The sequence below is a fragment of the Myotis nattereri genome, assembly GCF_964212035.1.
Source record: "Myotis nattereri genome assembly, chromosome: 3".
Taxonomy (NCBI): domain Eukaryota; kingdom Metazoa; phylum Chordata; class Mammalia; order Chiroptera; family Vespertilionidae; genus Myotis; species Myotis nattereri.
The window spans coordinates 200,672,779-200,697,776 of NC_138077.1; the positions used below are offsets into that span (position 1 = coordinate 200,672,779).

The following is a 24,998-nucleotide window of genomic DNA, read 5'->3' on the forward strand; positions in this document are numbered from 1 at the left end:
ATGGGGCGCTCAGACCCCGAGGAGGAGGCCTGCGGCGTGTGGCTGGACGCGGCGGCGCTGAAGAGGCGGAAGGTGCAGGTGGGATGGTGGGGAGCAAGAGGTGTTTGGGGAGGGGGGAGGGACATTTTGGGGGACCGGGAGGTGATGAAGGTAAAGTCAGGGACTGAGAAGGAAACAGCTTTGGGAATTCAAAGGCGAGAGGGAGCGGAGTCTGCAGAAAGGGTGAAACATGGAGTCTGGGGAGGGCGGGAGGAAGGCGGACGGGAGGGATCCGCAGAGACTGGGACTTGGGAGGTGTGGGGCGACTCCTCAGGGACTCGGAGCCCCGAGGCGGCCGGAGGAGAGGCTGAAGAGGGGTGGGGGGACCTGCAATAATGGCAATATTGAAAATGAAAGAAAAAGAAAAAAAGGAAAGAAAAGGCTGAAGTATTGGGATCTTCTCATTCTGAGTAGCCGCCAGCTTGCAGGCGGTCTACCTGAGAGGACCACGAACTTCAGGGGGAAAGAATGGAAGAGACGGGGAAGGGAGCCGGCCCCGCGCTTATTGAGCGCCTACTGGGTGCAGACACGGTGCTAAACACTGAATATGCGCCATCGGTGTCGGCGCCATCGCCCTGGGGGCACGCGGACCCGAGGCGGCGGCCCGCCCGGGGCATCCAACCGGGAAGGTTGGCCATCACACCAGGTTTGCCACACGTTCAGGATTCTGTGTCAGTCGTTACAAAGGAGCAAAAGTGTGAGGTAATCTTCATTGTTTTGAGCATTTTATGCTGGACATGGTGCTGAGTGTTTCAGACATGTTATCTTGTTGGTGCAGCTTTATATGGTAGGGAGACTAATGATGCCCACTTTATACACGAAAACTGTGGCTCAGAACACACCGAGGGCAGGATTCTTGCTCTAAAGTGGGAAGAAAGGAGGTGCACTTGGCTGAAGTGTCCCCTGTCTCATTAATGGTAGGCAGTCACAAAAACACAGTGATGTAGATCCTGCCATTATTTTTTTTAAAGATGAAAAAAATCGAGGCTTAGGTTAAGAAATATTCCCACGTAAGCAGGGGCTCAAACCCCGTTCTTACTGCTGCAGAGGCCAGTGTTCTTATTCTTCTACAAGGCAGAGTATCGGCCCAGGTGGGTGTTTCAAGGGAAAGGGGACTTTGGAGGTGAGAGGGATGATCATGATTTGGGATTATCAAGGAAGATTTAACCGAGCAGGTCGAACGGGACTTGAGATTAGCCAGGTGTGCTGAATCTGGATAGTTTGCATAATAGTCTCAAGACCAGGTGGTTAACGGTTAACCACCCAGTGGTCAGCAAACTGCGGCTCGGGAGCCACATGCGGCTCTTTGCCCCCTTGAGTGTGGCTCTTCCTAAGCCTTAGGAGTACCCTAATTAAGTTAATCACAATGTACCTACCTATATAGTTTAAGTTTAAAAAATTTGGCTCCCAAAAGAAATTTCAGTCGTTGTACTGTTGAGATTTGGCTCTGTTGACTAATGAGTTTGCCAACCACTGGACCGTTAACCTAATCTAAACCATGAATGACAGTCTTTTCTTTGGGGGTTACAGCTTGCTTGAGTAAAAACAATTGAGTATTGTTTAAAAAAAACCTCTTACAGCCCAGCAGGTGTTGCTCAGTGGTTGAGCGTTGACCTATGAACCAGGAGGTCACAGTTCGATTCTCCTGTCCAGGCACATGTCTGGATTCAAGCCTGGGTTGTGGGCTGGATCCCCAGTAGGGGGTGTGCAGGAGGTAGATGATTCTCTCTCATCATTGATGTTTCTGTCTCTTTCCCTCTCCCTTCCTCTCTCTGAATTCAATACAAACAAAAAAGTCCAGCCGGCTCGGCTCAGTGGTTGGGTGTGGACCTATGAACCAGGAGGTCGCCAGTTCTATTCCTGGTCGGGACACGGGTCCCGGTTGTGGGCTTGATCCCCAGCGTGGGAGGCAGCCAATCAATGATTCTCATCATTGATGTTTTTATCTCTCTATCTCCATTCCTCTCTGAAAATCAATAAAAATATATTTTTAAAAAGAGGAAAAAAACCCAAACACATCTTACAACTAAAGCCATTTTTTAAGAAGTAGCAAATGAGCCACCTGCTCCTTTAATTTTTTTTAAACAAAGTTTTGGGGATAGGTAATACAGTCACATGGTACATAATTTAAAATGTACAGGATATACAGTAAAGTATCTGTCTAATAGTCCTAACCATCCTTCCCCATCTCCAAGGCCATGACTTTCTTATGTATCTTTCTAGAGTTATTCTATGCATCTACAAGCAAATCATATTTTCTTTCTTATAAGTAGGATCATATTATTCATTGTTCTGCAATTTGCTTTTTCACTTATTGCACATTATGGATCATTTCATATGCATTCATAAAGAGCTGCTCCATTTTTTTTAAATTATATTTTTTATTGATTAAGATATTACATATGTGTCCTTATCCCCACGTTACCCCCCCCCCCCCCATGCCCTCCCCCCCTCCCCCTTGTCTGTGTCCATTGGTTAGGCCTATATGCTTGCATGTAAGTCCTTTGGTTGATCTTTCCCCCTTACCCCCACCCTCCCCTACCTTCCCTCCAAGGCCCAACAGTCCAATCAATGCCTCTCCATCTCTGGATCAGTCCTTGTTCATCAGTTTATGTTGTTCATTATATTCCACAAATGAGTGAGATCATGTGGTACTTATCCTTCTCTGACTGGCTTATTTCACTTAGCATAATGACCTCCAGTTCCATCCATGCTGTGGCAAATGGTAAGAGTTCCTTTTTCTTCTTCCTCTTCTTAAAGAATACCTTTCAGCATTTCATATAATGCTGGTTTGGTGGTGATGAACTCCTTTAGCTTTTTCTTATCTGTGAAGCTCTTTATCTGACCTTCAATTCTGAATGATAGCTTTGCTGGATAAAGTAATCTTGGTTGTAGGTTCTTGCTATTCATCACTTTGAATATTTCTTGCCACTCCCTTCTGGCCTGCAAAGTTTCTGTTGAGAAATCAGCTGACAGTCGTATGGGTATTCCCTTGTAGGTAACTGAGTTTCTTTCTCTTGCTGCTTTTAAGATTCTCTCTTTGTCTTTTGCTCTTGGCATTTTAAGTATAATGTGTCTTGGTGTGGTCCTCTTTGGATTCCTTTTGTTTGGGATTCTCTGTGCTTCCTGGACTTGTAAGTCTATTTCTTTCACCAGGTAGGGGAAGTTTTCTGTCATTATTTCTTCAAATAGGTTTTCAATATCTTGCTCTCTCTCTTCTTTTGGCACCCCTATAATTCTGATGTTGGTGCGCTTGAAGCTGTCCCAGAGGCTCCTTACACTATCTTCATATTTTTGGATTCTTTTTGCTTTTTCGGTTGGGTATTTTTTGTTTCTTCGTATTTCAAATCTTTGACTTGATTCTTGGGATCCTCTTGTCTGCTGTTGGATCTCTTTATATTATTCTTTATTTCAGTCAGTGTATGCTTAATTTCTAGTTGGTCTTTTTTCATATCCTCCAGGGTCTCACTAAATTTATTGGTGGTTTCCAGAAAATTCTTGAAAAACCTTATAAACGTGGTTTTGAACTCTATATCCAGTGGTTTGCTTTCCTCCATTTCTGTCATTTGTGACCTGTTTCTTTGTCTCCGCATTTTTTATGCTTCCCTGTGTTGGTAGAGTGGTTTTGTGTGCTAGGTGTCCTATAGGGCCCAGTGGCTCAGCCTCCCCAGTTACCTGAGGTGGGCACTCTTGGTGCACCCCCTTGTGGGCTTTGTGCACAGTCTTGTTGTAGTTATGCCGTGATTATTGTTGGTATCACTGGGAAGAATTGACCTCCAGGCCAATTGGCTGTGAGAATCAGCTGTGTCTGCAGTGGGAGAACTTCTGTGCTGGAGACACCCCTCTGGGGCAAGACTTGCTTCAATGGGGCTTTGGTGCTCACTGAGTCTGCCCCCTGAGTGTGTTCCTTATGGATCTGAGGAGTTGTAATCTGGATGGTCCCACTCTGACCACTGTGTACACTGGCTCTTGGATCTAAGGAGGTGCTAATTTAGCCTCCACCTGAGGCTACCCAGCAGGAGCTACGAGGAGATCTGCAGATTCCCCTTCCTTGTTTGGAGTTTGGAGGTGCCCAGATGAGGCCCAGCTGTGAAGCAATGCAAGCTGCTGTGGGGCCTTGGGCCTTCTCTGGAAGTTCTGGGTCTGTCTGGCCCAGCTGCAATTTGTTAGGTAATTTTCAGGTTGCAAAGGGCCAGGGCATTCATATGCAAAAGCCTCTGCTGCAGCCTGGGTGGGGCGGGGTCTCAGGGAATTAACAGGGTGGAGCAAGCAGCTATGGCTGATCCTCAGCCCTGCCCTAAGGGGCCCCGCGTCTCAGTGTCCCATTAATTGCTGCAAGCACCTTTGAGAGAAAGCCGCCCTCAAGTTCCGAGTTCTGCCTGCTGCCAGACAGTCCAGTTTCTCCCCGTATGAGTCCTGGGTCCCCAGAGACTTCCCAGAACCGGAGTTCAGAGCAGTCGGGAGCTTGTGACTCCCTCCTGATTCAAAAAGACAGCCGCGTACTCTGGTGCCAGCCCCTTTCCGCGCGTGTGCTCGAGCCTCCGTACCTCTGCACTTTACTTCCGCAGCTCCTCTGAGTCTCAGTGTGCTTTTCTCTTTCCTTCCAGTTGTAGAACTTCCACTCGGCCAGCCTTCCTGTAGTTCTGGATGATGTCCGTTTTGTCTTTTTGTTGTATTTTTGAAGTTGTTGTGGGAGGCATCAATTTCCGGTGTTTACCTATGCTGCCATCTTGGTTCGACCTGCTCCATTCTTTTTAAAGACCATATAGCATTCCATTACATGGAACAGTATCCATTAATGAGACATTATTGTTTTAGTCTGTTCTGGTGAGGACTTTCTTCTGGTGAGGACTTTCTTCCTGTCTTTCAGATGGCCACATTCTCACATTTTCACTGTGTGCTCACATGGCCTTTTCTTGGTGCATGTTGCAGGGTGAGAGGGGTAAAGTGGGGGAGAGATGGGGGAGAGAAAGAGATACAAATTGTTCTTCTTAGATGTTGCAATTTTTATAAATGGAAGGCAAAATCCTCTGCTAGCAAAAAGATTACAGTTCTGATTCTCATTTTATTGAGGTGGTCTAGAAGCTATTAAAAAAAAATTTTAACTTCCACAGCTGAACATCTTTAAAAAAAAAAGGGTTGTCCTGCCAGGTGACTTAGTTGGTTGGAGCATCATCCCATACACCCAAAGGTTTTGGGTTTGATTCCCTGTCAGGGCACAACCTAGGTTGTGGGTTCCACTCTGGTTGGGGCGCATACAAAGATGTAAGTTGTTTGGAAAGAATTTACATTGGCTATATAGATAAAGGGAGAGGGAGAAGGGGAAGGGGAGCTAGTTCTGGGATAAGCACAATCTGTAAGGAGGAAGTGTTTGCTTCTTTGGATGGATGGGCAATGGTCCAGAAAGTTCATGCATATGCATGATGAGATGGCTCTAGGGTTCAGTTGCACCTGGCTGTTATCTTGGATAATGACAGAAATAGCCACCTGGAAGTTAATTCAAAGTTCCAACACACACATGGGTGGCTGTGAGCGTCCTCCCATGCACAGAAGGTTTGTTGGTTTGATTCCCACCTGGTCAGGCACATCTGGGTCTCTTGGTCTCTCTCTCCCTCTCTTTCTCCCTTTTCCTCCCTTCTCCCTTGCCTCCCTTTCCTCTTCTCTCTCTGGTGTGGATTAAAAAAAAGTTCCAACTCACACTCAGGAATGTAAGCAGTCTTGTTGGTTTTTGCCTGCAGTTTTAACTGATTAACCCCTTCTTGTCTCTTCCTTCCAGTCTCTGGCCTGCTGCAATTTAATTTAGGACTTTTCAGAATATTCTTGTCAAACCAAATTGCAGTATCTCTGAGATTTGTGTATATTTGGGAAGAAGGCCAGTATGGCTGAACAGAATGAGGCAGACAAGAGTGAATGAGATCTAAAAGGTGTGAGAGGGCATACATGGACAGATCTTGACTTATGGGGGTTGGGGCTTCAACACAGGACTTTTGGGAAGATACATTTCAGTCCATAGCATTGTGTGTGTGTGTGTGTTTACCAGTCCTTTACTGACGAAAAGTTATCTCCAATCTTTTGTTATTAAAAACACTTCTGTAATGAAAAATTTATACACACATCATTTTGCATATACTAATATATGAATGTATCTGTAGGATGAATTTCTAGAAATGGAATCACTAGGTCTGTAGTGGAATGTATCTGTTTTTAAAATTAAGAATATGAAACCTATGATTTTGTTTAGTAAATACAAAAGTCTCTCCCTTCTATACAATAGTTAAAGTTTCGATCACTTCAGAAACCTGAAACATATTTTCTACAATGCAGGAATTCCTGAGAGAAGACCTTGTGTTAACTAAGCTTGTTAAATCAGTAGTTTAAAGTTATCTTGCTTCCTTGGTAACCTTTTTGTTCTTCTCTAGTTTGTGAGTTAACAAGCAAAACAGTATAAGCTGTATCATATTATAGCACAGGTAGAATGGTGACTGTTTTTCCCCAAATATAGAAGAAAAGACTAATTTATGGTTGGTGGGAAAATACACATATTTATAAAAAATGATCAAAATGTGCAATAGGTGTTTATTACTCCTGAATTAGGAATAAGCCTTTTATTATTAGAATACATTCTGGAATGACACATGTGCTGAGTGAAAACTTGTATACTTGTTTAATTTAGAAAGAGGAGAGAAATGGAAGAGAATTAGGAAGAGTTCAGGAGAGAGAAAGGGAGTAACCCACAGAGGAGTCCAGTAATTTGTCTCTATGTCTGCAACTCTGTCACCCCAAATTATACTTCCTTCCTTCCTTCCTTCCTTCCTTCCTTCCTTCCTTCCTCCCTTCCTCCCTCCCTCCCTCCCTCCCTCCCTCCTTCCATCCCTTCCCCCCCTCTATTAATCCTCACCTGAAGGAGGGAGGGGGGGGAGAGAGAGAGAGATACATTGATATGAGAGAGACACATCGATTGGTTGCTTCTCATCTGCACCCGACCAAGGCTGGAGATAGAATCTGCAACCAGGAATTGAACTGGAAACTCTTAGGTCCACAGACTGATTGATGCTTTAACCATTGAACAACACCTGCCAGGGCTCAATTTTCTTTCATGGTGTTAATGATGAAAACATTTGTTCTGCTGATCTAGTGTATGGTGGGAATCCTCTCTCCAAGATCTCTAGGCCTTACCATCCTCTGATTTCTGGAGGCCTGAACCTTATGACCACAGTCACTGATATCATTTCCTGGCTCGTTAGTTTATTCCCAAAGAGTCCTGTTTAAAACTTTGGTTCCCCCACTAGTTCCTGTTTCTCTGACTTTAAGACTTCCAGCCCATAGCAAAACACTAAAGGCTCTCTTTTACACAATGTAGAAACCTGCCGCTTCCTAAAGTAGCTATGAAATAAACACAGGTTTGTTTGAGTTTTGTTTTTTTTAAATGTATTTTTATTGATTTCAGAGGAAAGGAGAGGAAGAGATAGAAACATCAGTGATAAGAGAGAATCATTGATTGGCTGCCACCTGCACGCCCCCTACTGGGGACCGAACCTCAGGCGTGTGCCCTGACTGGGAATAGAACTGTGACCTCCTGGTTCATAGGTCGACACTCAACCACTGAGCCAAGCTGGCTAGGGTAGGAGTTCTTTACATATATTGGATATTAATCCCTTATCAGATAATATGATTTGCAAATATCTCTCCCATTCTATATGTTGTCTTTTCACTTTCTTTTATTTTTAATATATTTTATTGATTTTTTTACAGAGAGGAAGGGAAAGGGGTAGAGAGTTAGAAACATCGATGAGAGAGAAACATCGATCAGCTGTCTCCTGCACACTCCCCACTGGGGATGTGTCCGCAACCAAGGTACATGCCCTTGACCAGAATCAAACCCGGGGACCCTTGAGTCCACAGGCCGATGCTCTATCCACTGAGCCAAACCGGTTAGGGCTCTTTTCACTTTCTTGATAGTGTCCTTTGAGGCACAAAAGATTTTTACTTTTGATAAATTCCAATTCATTTTTTTCTTTTGTTGCCTTTGGTTTTATTGAAAAGACTATCAATTCACATTGAATCTTCTCTGAGGGTTTATTTCTGGGCTCTGTATTCTCTTTCAAATATCAGTTTCTAGATTACTTTGGTAATTTGTTAATTACCTTTAGAGTAAACATTCACAATTTCAGTGACTATACCCTTTCATCCTATCTGTGTTTTGGACCTTATGTGTGACATCAGTTTTACAGTTACAGGAGCTCATCTTAGCTTTGCTCACAGTATTAGAAAAGCCGTAGTTAGTGTTTTCTGACAGCGTTGTTGATGTTGAAAATGTAATGAGTAGGTATATATAAAACAGAAACAGGAATGTATCCTTCCTATATATCCATCCTCTTTGTAAAATATTTATTGAATTAAGCTAGTTGTGTGGAGGATAGAAAGAAAAGTGAGTCAAATGTTGATCCTAGGAGAAGTCTTGAAATATCAAGTGATAAATGTGAAGTTCAAAAGAGGAAGAGGCCACATATGGCTGTAGGAATCAGAAATGTTTGGGGATGAGCTGAAGAATATGTAGCATTTCAGAGTTGGGTGTGAAAAAGGCCCTTCTGTGTGAAGCACAAAAGTGAGGAAGGTGGAGGCCATAATAGGAACTGGCATCTAGCTCAATATTGTGATACATGGTACATGAAGGGTTTTTGGTAATGGAGGGAAAGGTAAACTGGAATATGAATGTGTGCAGTCTAATAGTCCACCCTTTATGCTATAGGTAGCAGAGAAGCTATTGACAGAACAATGTGACGGTATGATCACAGTTGTTCTTTAAGAAGATTGATCTATATGTGGGACTGATTGAACAGGTAGTGAATGGGAACCTGACCGGTTAAGAGATTGTTGTAATAGTTTAGGACCAGGCAAGAGTTTATGAAATCCTGAACTAGGGTAGGGTGTTACTTGTTTTGCAGGTTTGGAAAGGTTGAAGTAAGTTTTGATTTAAAACTTTGTTACTAATTCAACAGAGCTTATTTATATTGCTAGAGATGAGAATCCTGATAGCTTTTCTTGGTCAGACTCCTTAAATAATTTTCCTTATTAGATAGCACATCCTTTCAGCCTGATTTGATGAGGCATGATAGTGACTGGTTGGAAAAGGTTTTTGTTCAAAATGTCATCAAATTAATGCTATAAGAGACTAAGGAGGAAGGGGGGACTTGGTGATGATGCTGTCAGTGACTAGAAGCGGGCAGAAATCAGTATGAGCCCTGGGAAGCATAAAGGCGGGAGTATGACAAAAAGAATGAAATACAAACATTCATGTATTTCACAGCTATGTTAGCTTATATGGAAAGTGAGACTTATATATAAATTCAAGACCAGAGCGACCATTATAAAAAAGGAAGTTGGATCAAATTATGTACTAGACTTGTACGGAAGGCCACATGAATCGTAAAGGAATTAAATTGGTTTGAAAGCAGGACTTGAAGACAAGCTTATAGGTAAATAATCAAAAGAGAAAAAGATAGAATGAAGGCTAAAGTGAAATTAAATTCTGTGGAAGAATAAAACATTTTCTAACGAGAAGAGGAGTGAAGTATATGATCCCAGATCTGCTTTGATACTTTGTGGAGTATAAGAAAGGGTCACAATTTGGGGATGATTTGCAGCCAAAAAATAAAAATAAAATAAGCATCACATTCTATAAGAAGATATCACAGAGGATACTTATAATACAAGAAGAGCAGGAGCTCTGTCATTGTAGAAAGTCAGTTTTTCCTTCCATCACTCTGAAAGAAGAAAACTTGATGGGACCATGAATGTGATATACCAAAGAACGAGAGATTCTTTGGTTTGGAGGGAATATGTTCCTTGAGATTGGATTGTTTAGGGCATTCTTATAGGGTAAGAATTGTTAACACCTAGGTTATGGCTCACCAAGGGGGTTTGATCCTATAGGAACCCTATGCCTATTAGACAGGCATAATGTATACACTGGGGCTGCCTTTGTTTTGAGGTGAGGGATAATCTACTGAGGGACTTTGAGCCTGGGCCCCTCTCAGTTCCAGATGACCTGTTCTTACTCAGTCTTAACATTCCATTGAGATAAATGTGGATCCTTCTAAGAAATCTACAATTGGGGCAACATCACTCAGGACACCACTCTGACCTAAGGAATAAACGTCCCATTTACTCCTGCTAAGTATGGTCATGTTGGTGAAAAGCTTTATTCCTACATGTTTTGCTAATTGAGGTCTTACTGTTTGTCATCTGATAAACAGTAGTTTTTTGTTTTTGTTTTTTTAATGGGACTTAGCATACTTGTAGTAAATTTAAAAAATATTTATTTTTATTGATTCCAGAAAGGAAGGGAGAGGGAAAGAGAGATAGAAACATCAATAATGAGAGAGAATCATTGATTAGCTGCCTCCTGCATGCCCCACACTGGGGATCGAACTGTGACCTCCTGATTCATAGGTCAATACTTAACCACTGAGCCATGCCAGCTGGGCTAGTTGTAGTAATTTTAATAGCTATTATTAGTTTGTCCCCCACCCTCACCCCCCTTAAGCTATAAGCTTTACCAGGGCAGAAACAGTCTGTTTTGTTCATCACTATATTCCCAGTAGTTATCACATAGGTGCTCAAATACTTGTTCACATACTAACACATTATTTCATATATCTAGGATGTATGTTTCATAAAAATCTAGAGACTTATGTGCCTGCTTAGACTTCTCATAGCATGGTAGCCAGGTTCAAATAGTGAGCATCTTAAGAAAGCAAGGCATTTTTGTGACCTTGTTTGGGAAATCATGTACTGTTACTTCTATCATACTTTGTCAGGTAGTGACAGAGTTCTTCAGAACCAAGTTCAAGGTGAGATCTCACCCCTTGATGGGAGGAGTAGCAAGTTCACATTATAAGAGCATGTGAAATAGGAGATCTTGTATTGGCCATCTTTGACAAAGACAGTCAATTACAGTTGTTTGTAGTTTTCATCAAATTAAAAAACAATTTTACCCATAATTTCTTCGAGTATATTTTGTTCTCATCTGCCTTGTTTTTGGAATTCTAATTATATGTATGCTTGATAGCCCATAGATCATTAAAACTTTTATTCTTTTCAGTTTTTTTTCTCTCTTCATTTTGAATAGTTTATATTGTCTTCAGGTTCACTGCTATGTTCTTCAGTAGTCTCTAACCTTTGAGCATATTTATATTAAACTAGGGGCCCAGTGCATGAATTCGTGCACCTTGAAAGGGCCTGTGGGCCTCAAGGCTGCGGTGAGCACAGGGGTGGGTCTCAGCCCATCCTCCTGCTGCGGCCCCCAGTCCCGTCTACCGGCAGCCCTGCTCCCGCTGCCACCATTCCCACCCACTGATGGCGCCGGCCCCGGTCACACCCACTGATGGCACGGAACAATTGGGGCTTGGCGCCAGCAGTGGGTACGAGTGGCGGCTGCTGCCCCAGTTGCCCCTCACGAGCAGGGGGAGGTGGAGAAGCCCTGAGCGGCGATTGGGGCCACTGCTGGGTGCCGGCAGTGGGTGTGAGCAGTGGCTCCGGCGCCAGCAGCAGGTGCGAGCACCCAGTGGGACTGTGGTGCGTAGGAGCAAAGAATTTTCAGTATCCACCAGAGGCTCGCCCGATGATAGTGACCGGTGCCCTGCCTTGGTCTGGCTCCCCCACTTACCCGCTCCACCATCCCGCCACGGCTGACGCCTGCCATGGTCCGCGCGCGCACCCCCTGGTGGTGTGCACATCATAGTGACCGGTTGTTCCACCCCGTTCGGTCTATTTGCGTATTAGGGATATATATATATATACACAAGCACACACACACACACACATATATATACATATATGTGTGTATATATATATATATGTTTAAAGGTTTGTCTGCTAATTCTGTCATCCTTGGGTCTGTTTCTATTAACTGATTCCCCTCACCCCAAATTTTTATAATTTCCAAATATAAAAATAAAATATTTTCCTGCGTCTTCACATATCTAGTAAATGTTTTTTTTTTTTTTGTCTAGTAATTTTTTATTGTATACTAGCAACTTCAGTGCTACATTTTTAGGTGTCTAGATTTTGTTGTTTTGAAAGAATATTGAAACTTGTTTAGGTAAAGAGTTACTTGCTAATCAGCTTGCTACTGTAAATGTTTGTTTCTAAGCTTTGTTAAGGCTGTTTTGGAATAGCTTTTGCTCTAGGGCTAGTTTAGCTCTAAGTCTAGGGGTGATCCTTCTGAGAACTCCACCAAATTTAAGGAGGTCCCTCTACTGTGGCTATAAACTATCCCAGACCTGTGTGAGCTCTGGGAATTAATCAGTTTGCAATCCTGGCATTTCTTTGGCCCCATGGGTTGTCACCTAACACATGGGTAGGTTAGTATTCAGTAATAGACTCAAGGGATCTCTATATAGATTTCTGGATGTATTTCTCTGTGCTGCAAATCCCAGCCACCTCAGCTTCCTCAAATTCTAATCACAATTTACTCCATCAAGCAAAATGTGGTACCTTTTTTTTTTAATTTTTAAAAAATATATATTTTATTGATTTTTTTACAGAGAGGAAGGGAGAGGGATAGTCAGAAACATCAATGAGAGAGAAACATCTGTCAGCTGCCTCCTGCACAACCCCTACTGGGGATGTGCCCACCACAACCAAAGTACATGCCCTTGACCAGAATCGAACCTGGGACCCTTCAGTCCACAGGCTGACGCTACACTGAGCCAAACCGGTTAGGCGCCGTGGTCGGCAAACCACGGCTCGCTAGCCACATGTGGCTCTTTGGCCCCTTGAGTGTGGCTCTTCCACAAAATACCACGTGCGGGTGCGTACGTACAGTGAGATTGAAACTTCATGGCCCATGTGCAGAAGTTGGTATTTTGTGGAAGAGCCACACTCAAGGGGCCAAAGAGCCGCCTGTGGCTCGCAAGCCGCAGTTTGCTGACCACTGGGTTAGGGCAAGATGTGGTACTCTTGCCACTCTGTACACTGTAGTCTGGCAAGTTCTTTCAAACAGAAAACTAGGGTGGTCACAGGGCTCACCTTATTTGTTTTCCTTCTTAAAAATCCTTTTCAGGGATCACAATCCTGCACTGAATGTTATCCATTGTCTAAAACCAGTTGTTTCATGTAACTTATCCAGATTTCTACTTTTGTATGGTAAAAGGGAGAGTTCTATACACTATTATAAGTCAAAGTATGAATTTTAAATCCAGGATTTCTTTTTTCGTTTCAACCACTTAAGTTTTTAATTTCCAAATATAAAAATAAAATGAAGTCAGCTTTGGGCTAGAATTAATAATTTGGGTTCAGGTTTCGCGCCTACTTCTAACTTGCTGCATGAATATTGGTAAATCCCATTTCTTCTTTGACTTTTACAGCCAAATTAAATTGAATATAACCCTATTCTCACTAGTTCTCAGGCATTCCATAGCAAGCAAATAGAAATAAAAAACCACACTAAATAAGGATGAGGTTATAAAAGCTGACACTTCCAAAACCTCTTTGGTCCATCTTCCAATTCATACTTTTTTGTAAAGTATAAAGGGGCCTGAAATGAAAGTATGGTAAGACTGATGTTGTTTCATTGCCTTTCCTCCTACTGAGTGCCAGGAACTGTGTAAGACTTACATGAATTAACTCACCAAATCCTCCTCACTGTCCAGTGGGATAGATAATGTTATTTGACCCCATTTCTCACATGAAAATGAGACACAGAGATTAAGCAACTTGCAGAGGGTCATATAGCTAAGTGGCAGAGGCAGAATTGGAATTGATTTGAACCCAAGCTGTGTGACTCAGGAGCCACGCTCTTAACCACTGTGTGACTATTTGAAAACTTGAAATGCATCAATTGCTGCTGATGGAGAATCATTGTTTGTAACTGTTAAATTCATCCTCGGAATCCCTTCAACAAACCCTGTTTGTTTAGTCAGCCTGATTTCCATGAGGAAGCAGAAAGATTGGGCTATAGTTGGAATATGTGATTCCTGAGAAAAACACACCATCAGTATTGCAGGAAATGATGGAAGATGATATACAGCAAAAACTACCTGGGAAATAGGATCTGAGGGGAGTCCAAAGGATCCAGTGGGGAGTCACTGGCATTTACTGAATTTCTCCTGACTGGCAACTGTTTTGATATTAATAATTTCTATTCTTTTTCTCCTAATTTTCAGACACATTTAATCAAGTCAAGCACCAAAATGCTACCACTCTTGCCTAGAGAGAGAAAGGCTACTCAAAGAACTCCACCTGCAGGCGTTCGGCAGACTAGCATCGCTTCCTTCTTCACCTTGCAGTCGGGTATGGTGACCTGCCTGGGCGCACCCAGGGAGCAAAAAGGAGTGCATTCATGTTTCATGCTGGAACATTTATAAGTGACACCAGTGCATAGCTCACCTATTAGAAGAGGTTATAAAACAAAATCATCGCCTTCTGAAAAGCAATATATACATGCTTTTTTTTTTTTTTTAAATATATTCTATTGATTTTTTACAGAGAGGAAGGGAGAGAGATAGAGAGTTAGAAACATCGATGAGAGAGAAACATCGATCAACTGCCTCCTGCACATCTCCCACCGGGGATGTGCCCGCAACCCAGGCACATGCCCTTGACCGGAATCGAACCTGGGACCTTTCAGTCCACAGGCCGACGCTCCATCCACTGAGCCAAACCGGTCTCGGCTACATGCTTTTTACAAACATATTTTTCTGGTTCTGTTTGCTCAGTCTAATATTAAGTATTTGTATTCCCTGTCAGAGCAGTGAGGACAGGTATACTTGGGAGTTGAGGGTATATAGGGGAGCTGACCTTTAGTTAGGGGTATGTCTTGGATTGGCCACAAGTAGTCTGCATGATTAATTGATAATTGATATTTTTGTATGAAGCGTCTCAAATTAGCCAAGGTGCAACAATGTTTTTTTCTTAGAAAGGTTTGCATAAAGTTGGCTTGTGTCTCAACATCCTTTCACGGTTCTTTGCCTGCATGTCCCACTTCAGGGGACCAGCTGACTCAGAGCAGGCTGGGACTTACTGAGCAAGGTTCCTGCCAGGTGAAAGGAGAGCTCTAACTCTTGGTGCGGTACCCAGGATTGCTTTGCATAAATCTTCAAAATGCACTCTCCGTACCCCAAACAAAAACTTAAGCTCTTTTGCTTTAACAAGGACAGGCTCCCCACCCCCCTTTTTTTTTCTTTCCCCCAAAACACTTTCCATTTCAAATTGTAAAATTCTGGTATATTCTGTTTATATAGAATTTTTAGGCAAAATAGACAAATCTTTCACAAAACAATTTCTGCAGTGTGATAAACTTCACATATGAAAACTCAGCTGGAAAAGTGGTCTGATTATGTCATGTTTGACTTTATTATGGAGCTCATGGGAAGCATCTATATATTTGAGTAGGGGGGATATATAAGCTTTGTGTTTTAGAAAGATCATTCAGGCAAGAATAGAGATTGAAAGCTGGAAGCTCAGCCACAAGGGATGTGAAGAGTCTAAGACCCCTGCACAAGGTAGTTATAATAGCTGATACTGATTTCAGAAAGAACCAGCTAAATCCTGCTCAGGGCAGAGTTTTCCTGCAGAATAATACGTGTTCATGTCTGTTTCACTAGGAAAGAAAAATGGTGATCAGAGGAGTGTTTCATCATATATAGGAAGTCAGACCAACAGAGAGTCTAAGAAAGATGCGACCCAGCTTGACCATCTGACCCAGGGCTTGGGCGATGATTTCATGGCACCCCCTTTAGCCTCTTCAACCCCTACAGACATCCAGGAAGCTGGACTTCCTCCTCAGTCCCTCCAGGCTTCTGGCCACCACAGACTGGGAACCCCATTCTTGACTGTGCTGTCTTCGTTCCAGCCTGAGACTAACTTAGTCTGTGCTGGAGAGAATCAAGACTCACTGGCTTGTTCCTTCACCCAGGACCTGGAGAGTTCTTGCTTGCTGGACCAAAAGGAGGGAGAGAAGGATTCTTCCTGGAAAAGGGAACGGCTTCATGGATCTAAGAAAAAGAACCGCCAGGGTATGGAGAGACGCAGTAAACCACCTGGGGGCAGGGGCCTACAGCCCTGGGACAAGCCTGAATTGGAAAAGAGGTCTGCCAAAGAAAACAGGCAGGCCCCTGTCCTCTGTCCAACTTACAGGGAGTCCTGGAGTGGAGAAAGCACAGAGGCAGTGAAACAAAGGTCTTGTCCTGTTCCTGTGGTCTCCTGGGACAGTGAGAAGGATGACAGGGACTCCTGGAGTCAGCTTTTCACTGAGGATTCTCAGGGCCAGCGGGTCATTGCTCACAACTCCAGAGTTCCTTTCCGAGAGGTAACCAACAGTTGGAATCAGGGTTTAGGGCAGTTTCCTAGCAGCCCTGGGGCTCAGTGCCAGGATAGGCTCACTCAGTTAAACCTGCAGCCTGATTTGCTCTTTACCCAGGACTCTGAAGGTAACCAAGTTATCAGACACCAAGTCTAAATATCTTTGAGGGTTTGGTTTTAAAAATACTTGGGGAGGTACGGAATGAAGCTGTTGTTGTTGAACATTTTGTGTAAATAAAGCCGGTGGTGATACTTGTTGAGACAGTATGGTTGGCATCATGCCTTTCCCTGAAGAACAGGTGGCTAGTAAATTCCTTGTATGAATTCAGTGAGCACTGAGGAGGCAAGGGAGGTGTTCATCTCTCCACTAAAGGACCTATTACTCAAGCAACTCTTTGCTCTTTCAGATGCCTAACTGGGACATTGCTTCTTTTTTAAAAAATATATATTATTGATTTTTTTACAGAGAGGAAGAGAGAGGGATAGAGAGTTAGAAACATCAATGAGAGAGACACATCGATCAGCTGCTTCCTGCACACCTCCTACTGGAGATGTGCCTGCAACCAAGGTACATGCACTTGACCAGAATCGAACCTGGGACCTTTCAGTCTGCAGGCCAACGCTCTCTATCCATTGAGCCAAACCACTTAGGGCTGGGACATTGCTTCTTAGAGATGTGTATACTTTTAATCTCTGGCTGTAATCATACTTACTCAACCTAAGCTTGGGACCACTAATTCCTAACACTTTTGAGTGGTAAACTGGAGCAGGGGGATAGAGAGATAGGTAGAAGGTAGAATTGTAGCAGTATTATTTGTTGTTATTTTATTCTTGTGGTGACTTTACAGCATTTTAAAGTTATAGTCTCTGTTTAAATATCTCTTCCTTAAAATTCCTGAGCTATATAGCAATCTAGATGTGACTGTAACACTCCTCTATTACAAAGTGGGTGAGAACTCCCTTTGTAAAACTGAGTCCAAATAAATGACTGTTTACCAAGCGGCTCTTGTAATTAAAACATTACCAGTTTTATTTTTGAAAAAGCAACCTTTTAAAAAAATATTATTTTTATTGATCTCAGAGAGGAAGGGAGAGAGAGATAGAAACATCAATGATGAGAGAGAATCATTGATTGGCTGCCTCCTACACACCCCCTACTGGGGATTGAGCCCGAAATATCAGCATGTGCCCTTGGCCGGAATCGAACCTGGGACCCTTCAGTCCGCAGGCTGAAGCTCTATCCACTGAGCCAAACCAGTCAGGGCGAAAAGCAACTTTTTAATATTAGATGCTGTCACTGCAGTAGGTCCGATCTGAACAGGAGTCTAATTTGACCTTTGTTCTATCCAAGACTTTATCCATCAGGTAGCAGTTTTCTGTGATGCAGGTGTAGTACCTAAGAGGCTCCTAGGGGGCAAGCTTGCAAGTTATAAGATGGAACCACTTTAAGAGCTTAGGACAAAATCTCTCCATTTTTTTTTTTTTTAAATAAAAAGCAGGACTTTAAAAGGAAAAGGCGTACGTCAGGAGCCCATTATGAAAGTTCATATACTACAAAATTAACAGGAATCCTATACCCATTGGGTACATCAGGTGATTGTAACTCAGAGATGGACACAGCAAATGCAGTATCTTGCCAAATCCTTTAATGTCAGGTAGTACTTCAACCCAAACACACACGGGATACATACTGCAGAGAAAGGGACCTGAGGGCATCTGAGTCATGCATGGTGTGGATACAAACCTTGGCCCAATGCAAAGAAGCAGTCAAGGGCCTCAAAGAAAGATGGTATTCTCTTTCCCCTCCCCATTTCTGTTTCCTACTGGGCTTGAACTAAAGTCCATGGAAGAGCAGGAGTTCAGTCAGTGGGGCCTTGGAGGGTATATTTGGTTGTACAGTATTACAAAATATATTTAAGAAAAAAACAGCCCAGGCCTCCCAGAAGCAGCCCAAATGTCAGCTGGTCCAGAGGGCCGACCTCTACATCTAGGTGTTGTTAGACATGGGAAGAGGGTGATTGCTGGGCATTGGTGTTGGTTTGTGATGGCGCAGCATAAGATTTTTCCTGCCCTGTGAACATGTACATAAACACTGAGAGCTCTCTCTGCTGCAAGAAAGCTGCTAGAGTAAGTGACAGCTGGGCACAAAGTGTCCGGTAAGACCAGTTATATAGGGTCTTATGCAGTGAAGTAAGTCATTCAGGACCTATTTTCACACAGGGGCAAGGAAAAACCAGAAACTTCTAGCTCAGCTTTTAGACCAAAACATTCCAATCTATACATTTACCTGTAACAAGTCTCTCAGCTCACAACAGGCCTTAGCTTCTGCTAAGGTTTGAAGATGGGAAACATATAATCCAGCTCTTTCAGTCCAAGCTCTAGCTTTCGGCAAGACTGTTGCAGAAAACTTCTGATGGAGAGACAGAAACATCTGCGGTGAGGAAGGCAGCTACTGAAGGAATTCCAGGAGCAGGAGACTGAGTGTGCAGAGCTGAGTGCTGTCAGTTTCCTTTTCTACTGAAATCTTCTTCCTTCAGAGCAAACTTCCTTCTTAGGACCTCAGAGATAAGGACAGCAGGGTCCTCCTCCTTCAGTAAACTCCGGTTCCTAGAGACATAATAATAGCTTAATTATTAATAATTTAATAATTTGAGCACTTGCTCTGTCTTGGGCAGTGTTCCATGTCTTTGAATATGATCTCATTTAATTCTCAACAATCTTACGAGGTTAGGTGCTGTTACAATCTCTTTTACAAATGAGGAAACTGAAGCACAGAAAGGTTATACAATTTCCCCAAAGCTACTAAGTCAGCCAGTGGTGAATCCAGAGTCCAAAAGCAAGCTAGCTGATTGTAAATCTCATTTCTTAACTAGAATGCTTTACTATTTCCTGAGATGGCTATAAAATGTGGACAAAGGACCATCAACTAGTTAGAATTGGCTGTGATGGCCAAGCTTCTGCTCCCACCTTTGGTGCTATATTCTTTTTTTTTTTAAATATATTTTATTGATTTTTTACAGAGAGAAAGGGAGAGAGATAGTTAGAAACATCGATGAGAGAAACATCGATCAGCTGCCTCCTGCACATCTCCCACTGGGGATATGCCCGCAACCCAGGTACATGCCCTTGACCGGAATCGAACCTGGGACCCTTCAGTCCGCAGGCCGACGCTCTATCCACTGAGCCAAACCGGTTTCGGCGGTGCTATATTTTCTTAGTAACATTTCCCCAGATCAGCAGATGAAGTGACATATCTCTTGTCCATTTTGACCTTTATTAGTTCCAGGGAAATGGTGTTCAAAAAGTTTCCTACTATTCTGTCTCCCCATCAAGGGGTCTGTGAGCTTTTTAAAATGAGATCTAGAATTTATAGTAAAATGTTCACATAAGGGACCTGTGGGAACAAAACACACTCCAAATTGGCGTAGGTTCAAATTACCTGACACATCATAAAAGTATGTCCTAGATATCTGGAAAATAGTTGCTTGAAATCCTAACGGACTTATATCCATATACATACATCCTCATGAAGTTTTGCTAGATATAAGGGTCAAGACTGATTATTAAACCTTGAAAGCAAAAACAAGAGTAATTGCCTTCAGTCTGTCACATTTCTGCCCCTTTATTAGTGGGGCTACTTTCCCACTCTTTGTCATTAACCCATCTCCTCCAATGAACAAGGGACAAAAGATCCCAGGACACAAGTGGGAAGAGGGGCTTGGATGTAATATGGGGCAAGAAGCAAGTAAAAAAGTTCGGAAGTCAATGACCAGAAGAGAAGGACTCAGGGCAGCTCCATAGCAGCAGCTGAATTTGGGAATGCAGGAGACCGAAGAACTATGGGTATGACCAAGACCAACCTGGCTAGGGCCAGAGAAGGAAGGTGAAAGTGACTTCCCTAAAGGATCCACTACCAGGAAACAATGAGGGAGTCACAGCCTTGTCTGGTTTTCAGACAGAAATGGCCAGACACACAAAGGGGTCCTTGCACAAGGTGAGTAACTTTCCCTTCAACAGGAACTTGGGAGAGAGCCCTCTTCTCTCACAAGAGCTTTTAATCTACATTAACAAATACAGCTGCACATCCTGGCCTTCCGAAGTCTGGATGTCAAACTTAACTGTTTTAAAGCCCAGAAAGCTGCAAATAAGCTCCTTCGGTGTGTCCCATGCAGGTGCTCAGACCCCACTGAACACTGTAAGGTGGTCACCCCTCCAATATGAGCATTCTGATGGGCAGCCAGGTTTAGAAACTTCTCAAAAAATTCTTGTTCTCAAGTCTCTGAAATTGCAGGGTTAGTTTGCATAACACCACTCTTTCAAAGCAGAAACTCCCAACCTGATGAAATTCTTCCACCAAAAAAGTCTACCAATTTGAGATACTAAAGTAATTATTAGGCAACCCAACTTTGAAGGGTGGGACACGGGGACACTTATTAGCAGTATGGTAATGGTAAAGTCCCTGGGACAGAAGTGGGATTAGAGGAACCCTGTAAAATTCCACTAGTCTAACATTTGGTTGGATTAGATCACCCCAACAAATGTAAAGTGTTACTCCTCAAACTGGGGCCCCAGGGATTAGCAGGCAGGTGGCAAGGTTTATGAATGAAGTTAACACATGGCAACTACTGAGGACTTGCTATGTAAGTACCCTTTATTAGATCATTGGCCACAGGTAACTAAAATAGTAAATAGATCACCAGAGCTCATTATCAAATACTTACAGATCTTGACTCTGTTTCATCCGGTGAAAGTCCTTCAGGATCCCCATCATATCTGCAAAGCTGCTGGCCTTGGACAGAGAGACACAGTCATCCTCTTCAGATGAGCTGCAGGTAGCTTTGTGTTCTGGTTTGCAACATTCAGGGCTGGCAGAACAAAGCAGGGGGACTGATGGAAGCTCGGGGACCTCTACCTCGGTCTCCTCAGTGATGTCACTAATGACAAAGGAAGTTGTAGAGTGGAATGAGGATCCAAAACAAGGTAAGGGAGAAGAGACATTTGAACTTCCTGGAGATAAGAAATCTGGCGTTAATGAAGCCGAAGCTGAAAGAGAAAACAATAGGCATGGATGGACATTGGGCCTAGAGTACAGCAGTAATATCTTCTGCTCATAAGCACTGCCTACCATTCCTTCATTTCCTGGGCTGATATCCCAGAAGAGCCCAGGGTGGTTTCTGTAAGCCGGAGGAAGGTTCCTCCACTATGCTTCCCTCTCAGGATTTCAAGATGTAGAAGCAGGGCTCCTCCATGTTCCAGGAGAGCACAGCACCTCCCCCCTCACCCCATAAAGACCTTGGCTCCTAAAAGCTCCCATTCCGCCTTGAGCTCTGGAGTAACAGCCTGTTTAGACTGAAACAACGACAGGACCAAGGCCTGAATTTGTTTCTTTCTCTAACTGGGCTAGTGCTTTGACTACCCTCTTTAAATGCTGTCTGTGGCTGGAAGAAGCATTCTGTAGCAATAGAATGGTGACCCTCCTCCTAGTTCCCCAAATTTTAACAAATTTCCTCAATTTTTAAGAAACACTCGTTTTTCATAAACTACTTTAGCTTGTCTCTTAGCTGCCAATAAATGCAATTCCTCTATAAAAAAACAACAAATGATTTCAAAAAGAACACTAATTTTCACGTTCTACCACCTGGTAAGCTTTAGGAACTGACTGAGCTCAACTAGGAGGGGGGAAAAAAAAGGAATATGGGGATGAATAAACCCTGAGCTGCTTGGGAGAGGCACCTATTGGTATTTCATGCCACCAGTAAAGGCAGACTCCCATCCTTTTCCATTGTTCTAAGCTGCAGACAGAAAAGTGGAGGGATGGAGAGGTGGTCTCTGATAGACAGGACAAGGGAAGAGAAGACAGGTGCTCAAAGGGGATGCTTATTTCTTATATGGAAAAGGAAAGCTGCTGAGGGCTCATGGAAGACACGATCTCAGAGACACTTGGCAGAGGGTGTTGGTTTTGTGGCCACGGGAGAGAACCTGCTTGGGGTCACAGGCTAAGTGAAGATCTTGTTCCTGACCAAGCAAGTCAAGCTCAAAATAACTGCCAAAAACCATCCAAGAAGTACGATAGACTAACCAGGCCTCAGAGCAACCGAGTGCTGGGTCCAAGTCCACCTGAACCAGGGACCCTCATTTTCTTTACCACTAGCCTGTCCAAGAGCCAGGGGAAGAGGAACAGCCTGCTATATTCTGGCCCTGACTCAGAGCCTCCCACCTGTATCTGCTGCCACTATCTTAGCAATCTGGCTGCGCAGGTGGCTCAGCTCATCCTGCAGCTCTGTGGTGCGGCTCAGGGCCGGCAGGGCTGGCTTCTTCAAGGCCAGGAGCCTCTCCTCGGACCCACGCAGGTTGGGCACTGAGGCATTGCGCTGCATGACAATCAGAGGGCTGGGCTTCCAAGTGTGCCTCAGGGGGCGTGTATCACTCCTGGACCAGGGAAAGATGGGTATATCAGAGTCAGCTGGCCACTAGCCCCTTCTAAAATTCCTTCACCCACCCCAGTGGTTCTCAACTTTCCTAATGCCGCGACCCTTTCATACAGTTCCTCATGTTGTGGTGACCCCCAAACATAAAATTATTGTCGTTGCTACTTCATAACTGTAATTTTGCTACTGTTATGAATCGTCATGTAAATATCTGATATGCAGGATGTATTTTCATTGTTACAGATTGAACATAATTAAAGCATAGTGATTAATCACAAAAACAATATGTAATTATATATGTGTTTTCCGATGGTCTTAGGCGACCCCTGTGAAAGGGTCGCAACCCACAGGTTGAGAACCGCTGACCCACCCCTACAAGATTAACAGCCAGGTTCTGCTTCCATTCTGAGCCCAGAGATCTTATTCCTATTGCCCTCAGCCTCTCACAAGCCCTCCCCCTGCTGCCTGCCTCACCAGGGAAGGAGCTCCCCATTCCCCAACAGTCTGGCCATTGCCTCGCCTACCTGACCCGGGCGTATGTCTCCTCTTCATCTGCAGCAATCCAGGCGATATCAGCCAGAGTAGGGACTGGGGGCACATCCCTCAGACACAGATCAGAGACATTGGGCAGGGTCTATAGGGAAGCAAAATTCACCAAAAAACACATTATGATGAGATAATCAATCTGGGCAAAATACATAGGAGGGTACCTAGTTCAGCACTGGGGTGTCAGAAAGGCTTCTTGGCTCTCATCCATGCCTACTGTTTTCTCTTTCAGAGGGTTCCAGGTTGGAAACAGCTTGAATAAGCAGCCAGAAGCGAGTTGTGGGATTACAAATAGTTTTGCATGGCTAAAACAGAGGATGGGGGTGAGGAGGTTGTAAGAGGTTGGACAAATTAGGAACTTTGATTCTAAGATCAATAGTAAGCCACTGGAAGTTTTAAGTAAGGATTCGATTTTAGGCTTTAAAAGATTACTCTGCTGCGTGCAACACGAATGGGAGGGTGAACAAACCAGTTATGAGGCTGTTGTATCCAAGCAAAACAGGTGGCCTAGAGGAGGGATGGGCTCTGTTTTAATAAAGTTTTACTTGAAAAACAGTCTCACCAATTTGTGTGTGTGTGTGTGTGTGTTTAAGAATATGTTTTTGATTTTAGAGAGGAAGGGAGAGAGAGAAGCATTGATGAGAAACATTGATTGGCTACCTCCTGCATGCCTCCTACTGGGAATTGAGCCTACAACCTGGGCATGTGCCCTGACCTGGGATCCAACCAGCGACCTCTTGGTGGTTGGGATGATGCTCAACCAACTGAGCACACCAGTCAGGACTCACTGATTTATGTATTGTCTGTGATAGCTTTTAAGTTTTAACTGCAAAAGTGAGTAGTTGTAACACTGTTATAGCCCACAGCCTAAATGCTTATAATCTTGTCTTTTACAGGAAAGGGGGTCTTCAGTGGAACAGGCCAGTTACCTTTTAACAGAAAGGGCTATTGCCTACTAGTGTCTTTCCCTCTGGTTGTGAGAATACAGGTACAAGGATATCAATAATCTCATGATTATTGATATCAACAGGAAGTTTTAACAGGAAGTTTCCTCTGGCTAGCTCCTGATCACATCTTTGTAGCTAATTGGGATTTACACTGTTATAGCAACACTGTTTTATTTATTTTTTAAGATTTAAAAAAAATATTTTTTTATTGATTTTAGAGAGGAAGAGAGAGACAGCAACATCAATGATGAGAGGGAATCATCTCCTTGGCTGTCTCCTACACCCCTCCACTGGGGACCAAGCCCGCAACCCAGGCATATGCCTTTGACCGGAATCAAACCTGGGACCCTTGAGTCCACAAGCCAACATCCACTGAGCCAAACAGGCTAGGGTGTGACATTGTTTTAAGCCAACTTGGTAATTTGAACATTTAGACTTGAATAAAAAGACACAATTATATAAAAGGAATATAGTAGGATTCCTTAAAATAACCCCTCAACCCAAATGAACAACAACAACCGGGTAACTGAGTCTGAGTGACACCTGTTAAAATTAAATGAAAAAATTAGTATTCAATCATGTTGAGTGTGAAAACAAAAAAACAAAGAAACATACATCTAGAAGAAGAACTATACCAAAACAATAGTTACTGTCATGACAATGTTATTAGAGGTAATTTATTTTCCTTTCTCCTTTTTCTTCTTAATCCTCGCCCTAGGATATGTTTATTGAT

The 24,998-nt window shown here is 43.3% G+C and overlaps 2 protein-coding genes across 8 annotated transcripts in view; one reads left to right on the forward strand and one right to left on the reverse strand.

Moving 5' to 3' along the window:
- On the forward strand, positions 1 to 18,784 carry AUNIP (aurora kinase A and ninein interacting protein; the record flags this gene model as incomplete). Its single annotated transcript, XM_081086632.1, is given in 5 exon segments — positions 1 to 78; positions 14,208 to 14,334; positions 15,648 to 16,472; positions 18,715 to 18,726; positions 18,729 to 18,784. Coding segments are annotated over 5 exon segments (1,098 nt in total).
- MTFR1L (mitochondrial fission regulator 1 like) overlaps positions 17,969 to 24,998 on the reverse strand; it is a 12,377-nt gene continuing 5,347 nt past the window's right edge. For 4 of the 7 annotated variants that reach the window (XM_081086623.1, XM_081086625.1, XM_081086626.1 and 1 more), the window contains 4 exons: positions 23,297 to 23,406; positions 22,562 to 22,773; positions 21,066 to 21,387; positions 17,969 to 18,951 (listed from right to left, as the gene is read on the reverse strand). In XM_081086623.1, coding sequence (XP_080942749.1) covers positions 18,846 to 18,951; positions 21,066 to 21,387; positions 22,562 to 22,773; positions 23,297 to 23,406 — 750 coding nt within the window. In that variant the 3' untranslated portion in view covers positions 17,969 to 18,845. The remainder of the gene's footprint in view (positions 18,952 to 21,065; positions 21,388 to 22,561; positions 22,774 to 23,296; positions 23,407 to 24,998) is intronic. The other 3 variants (XM_081086627.1, XM_081086628.1, XM_081086629.1) reach the window with 1 other exon arrangement.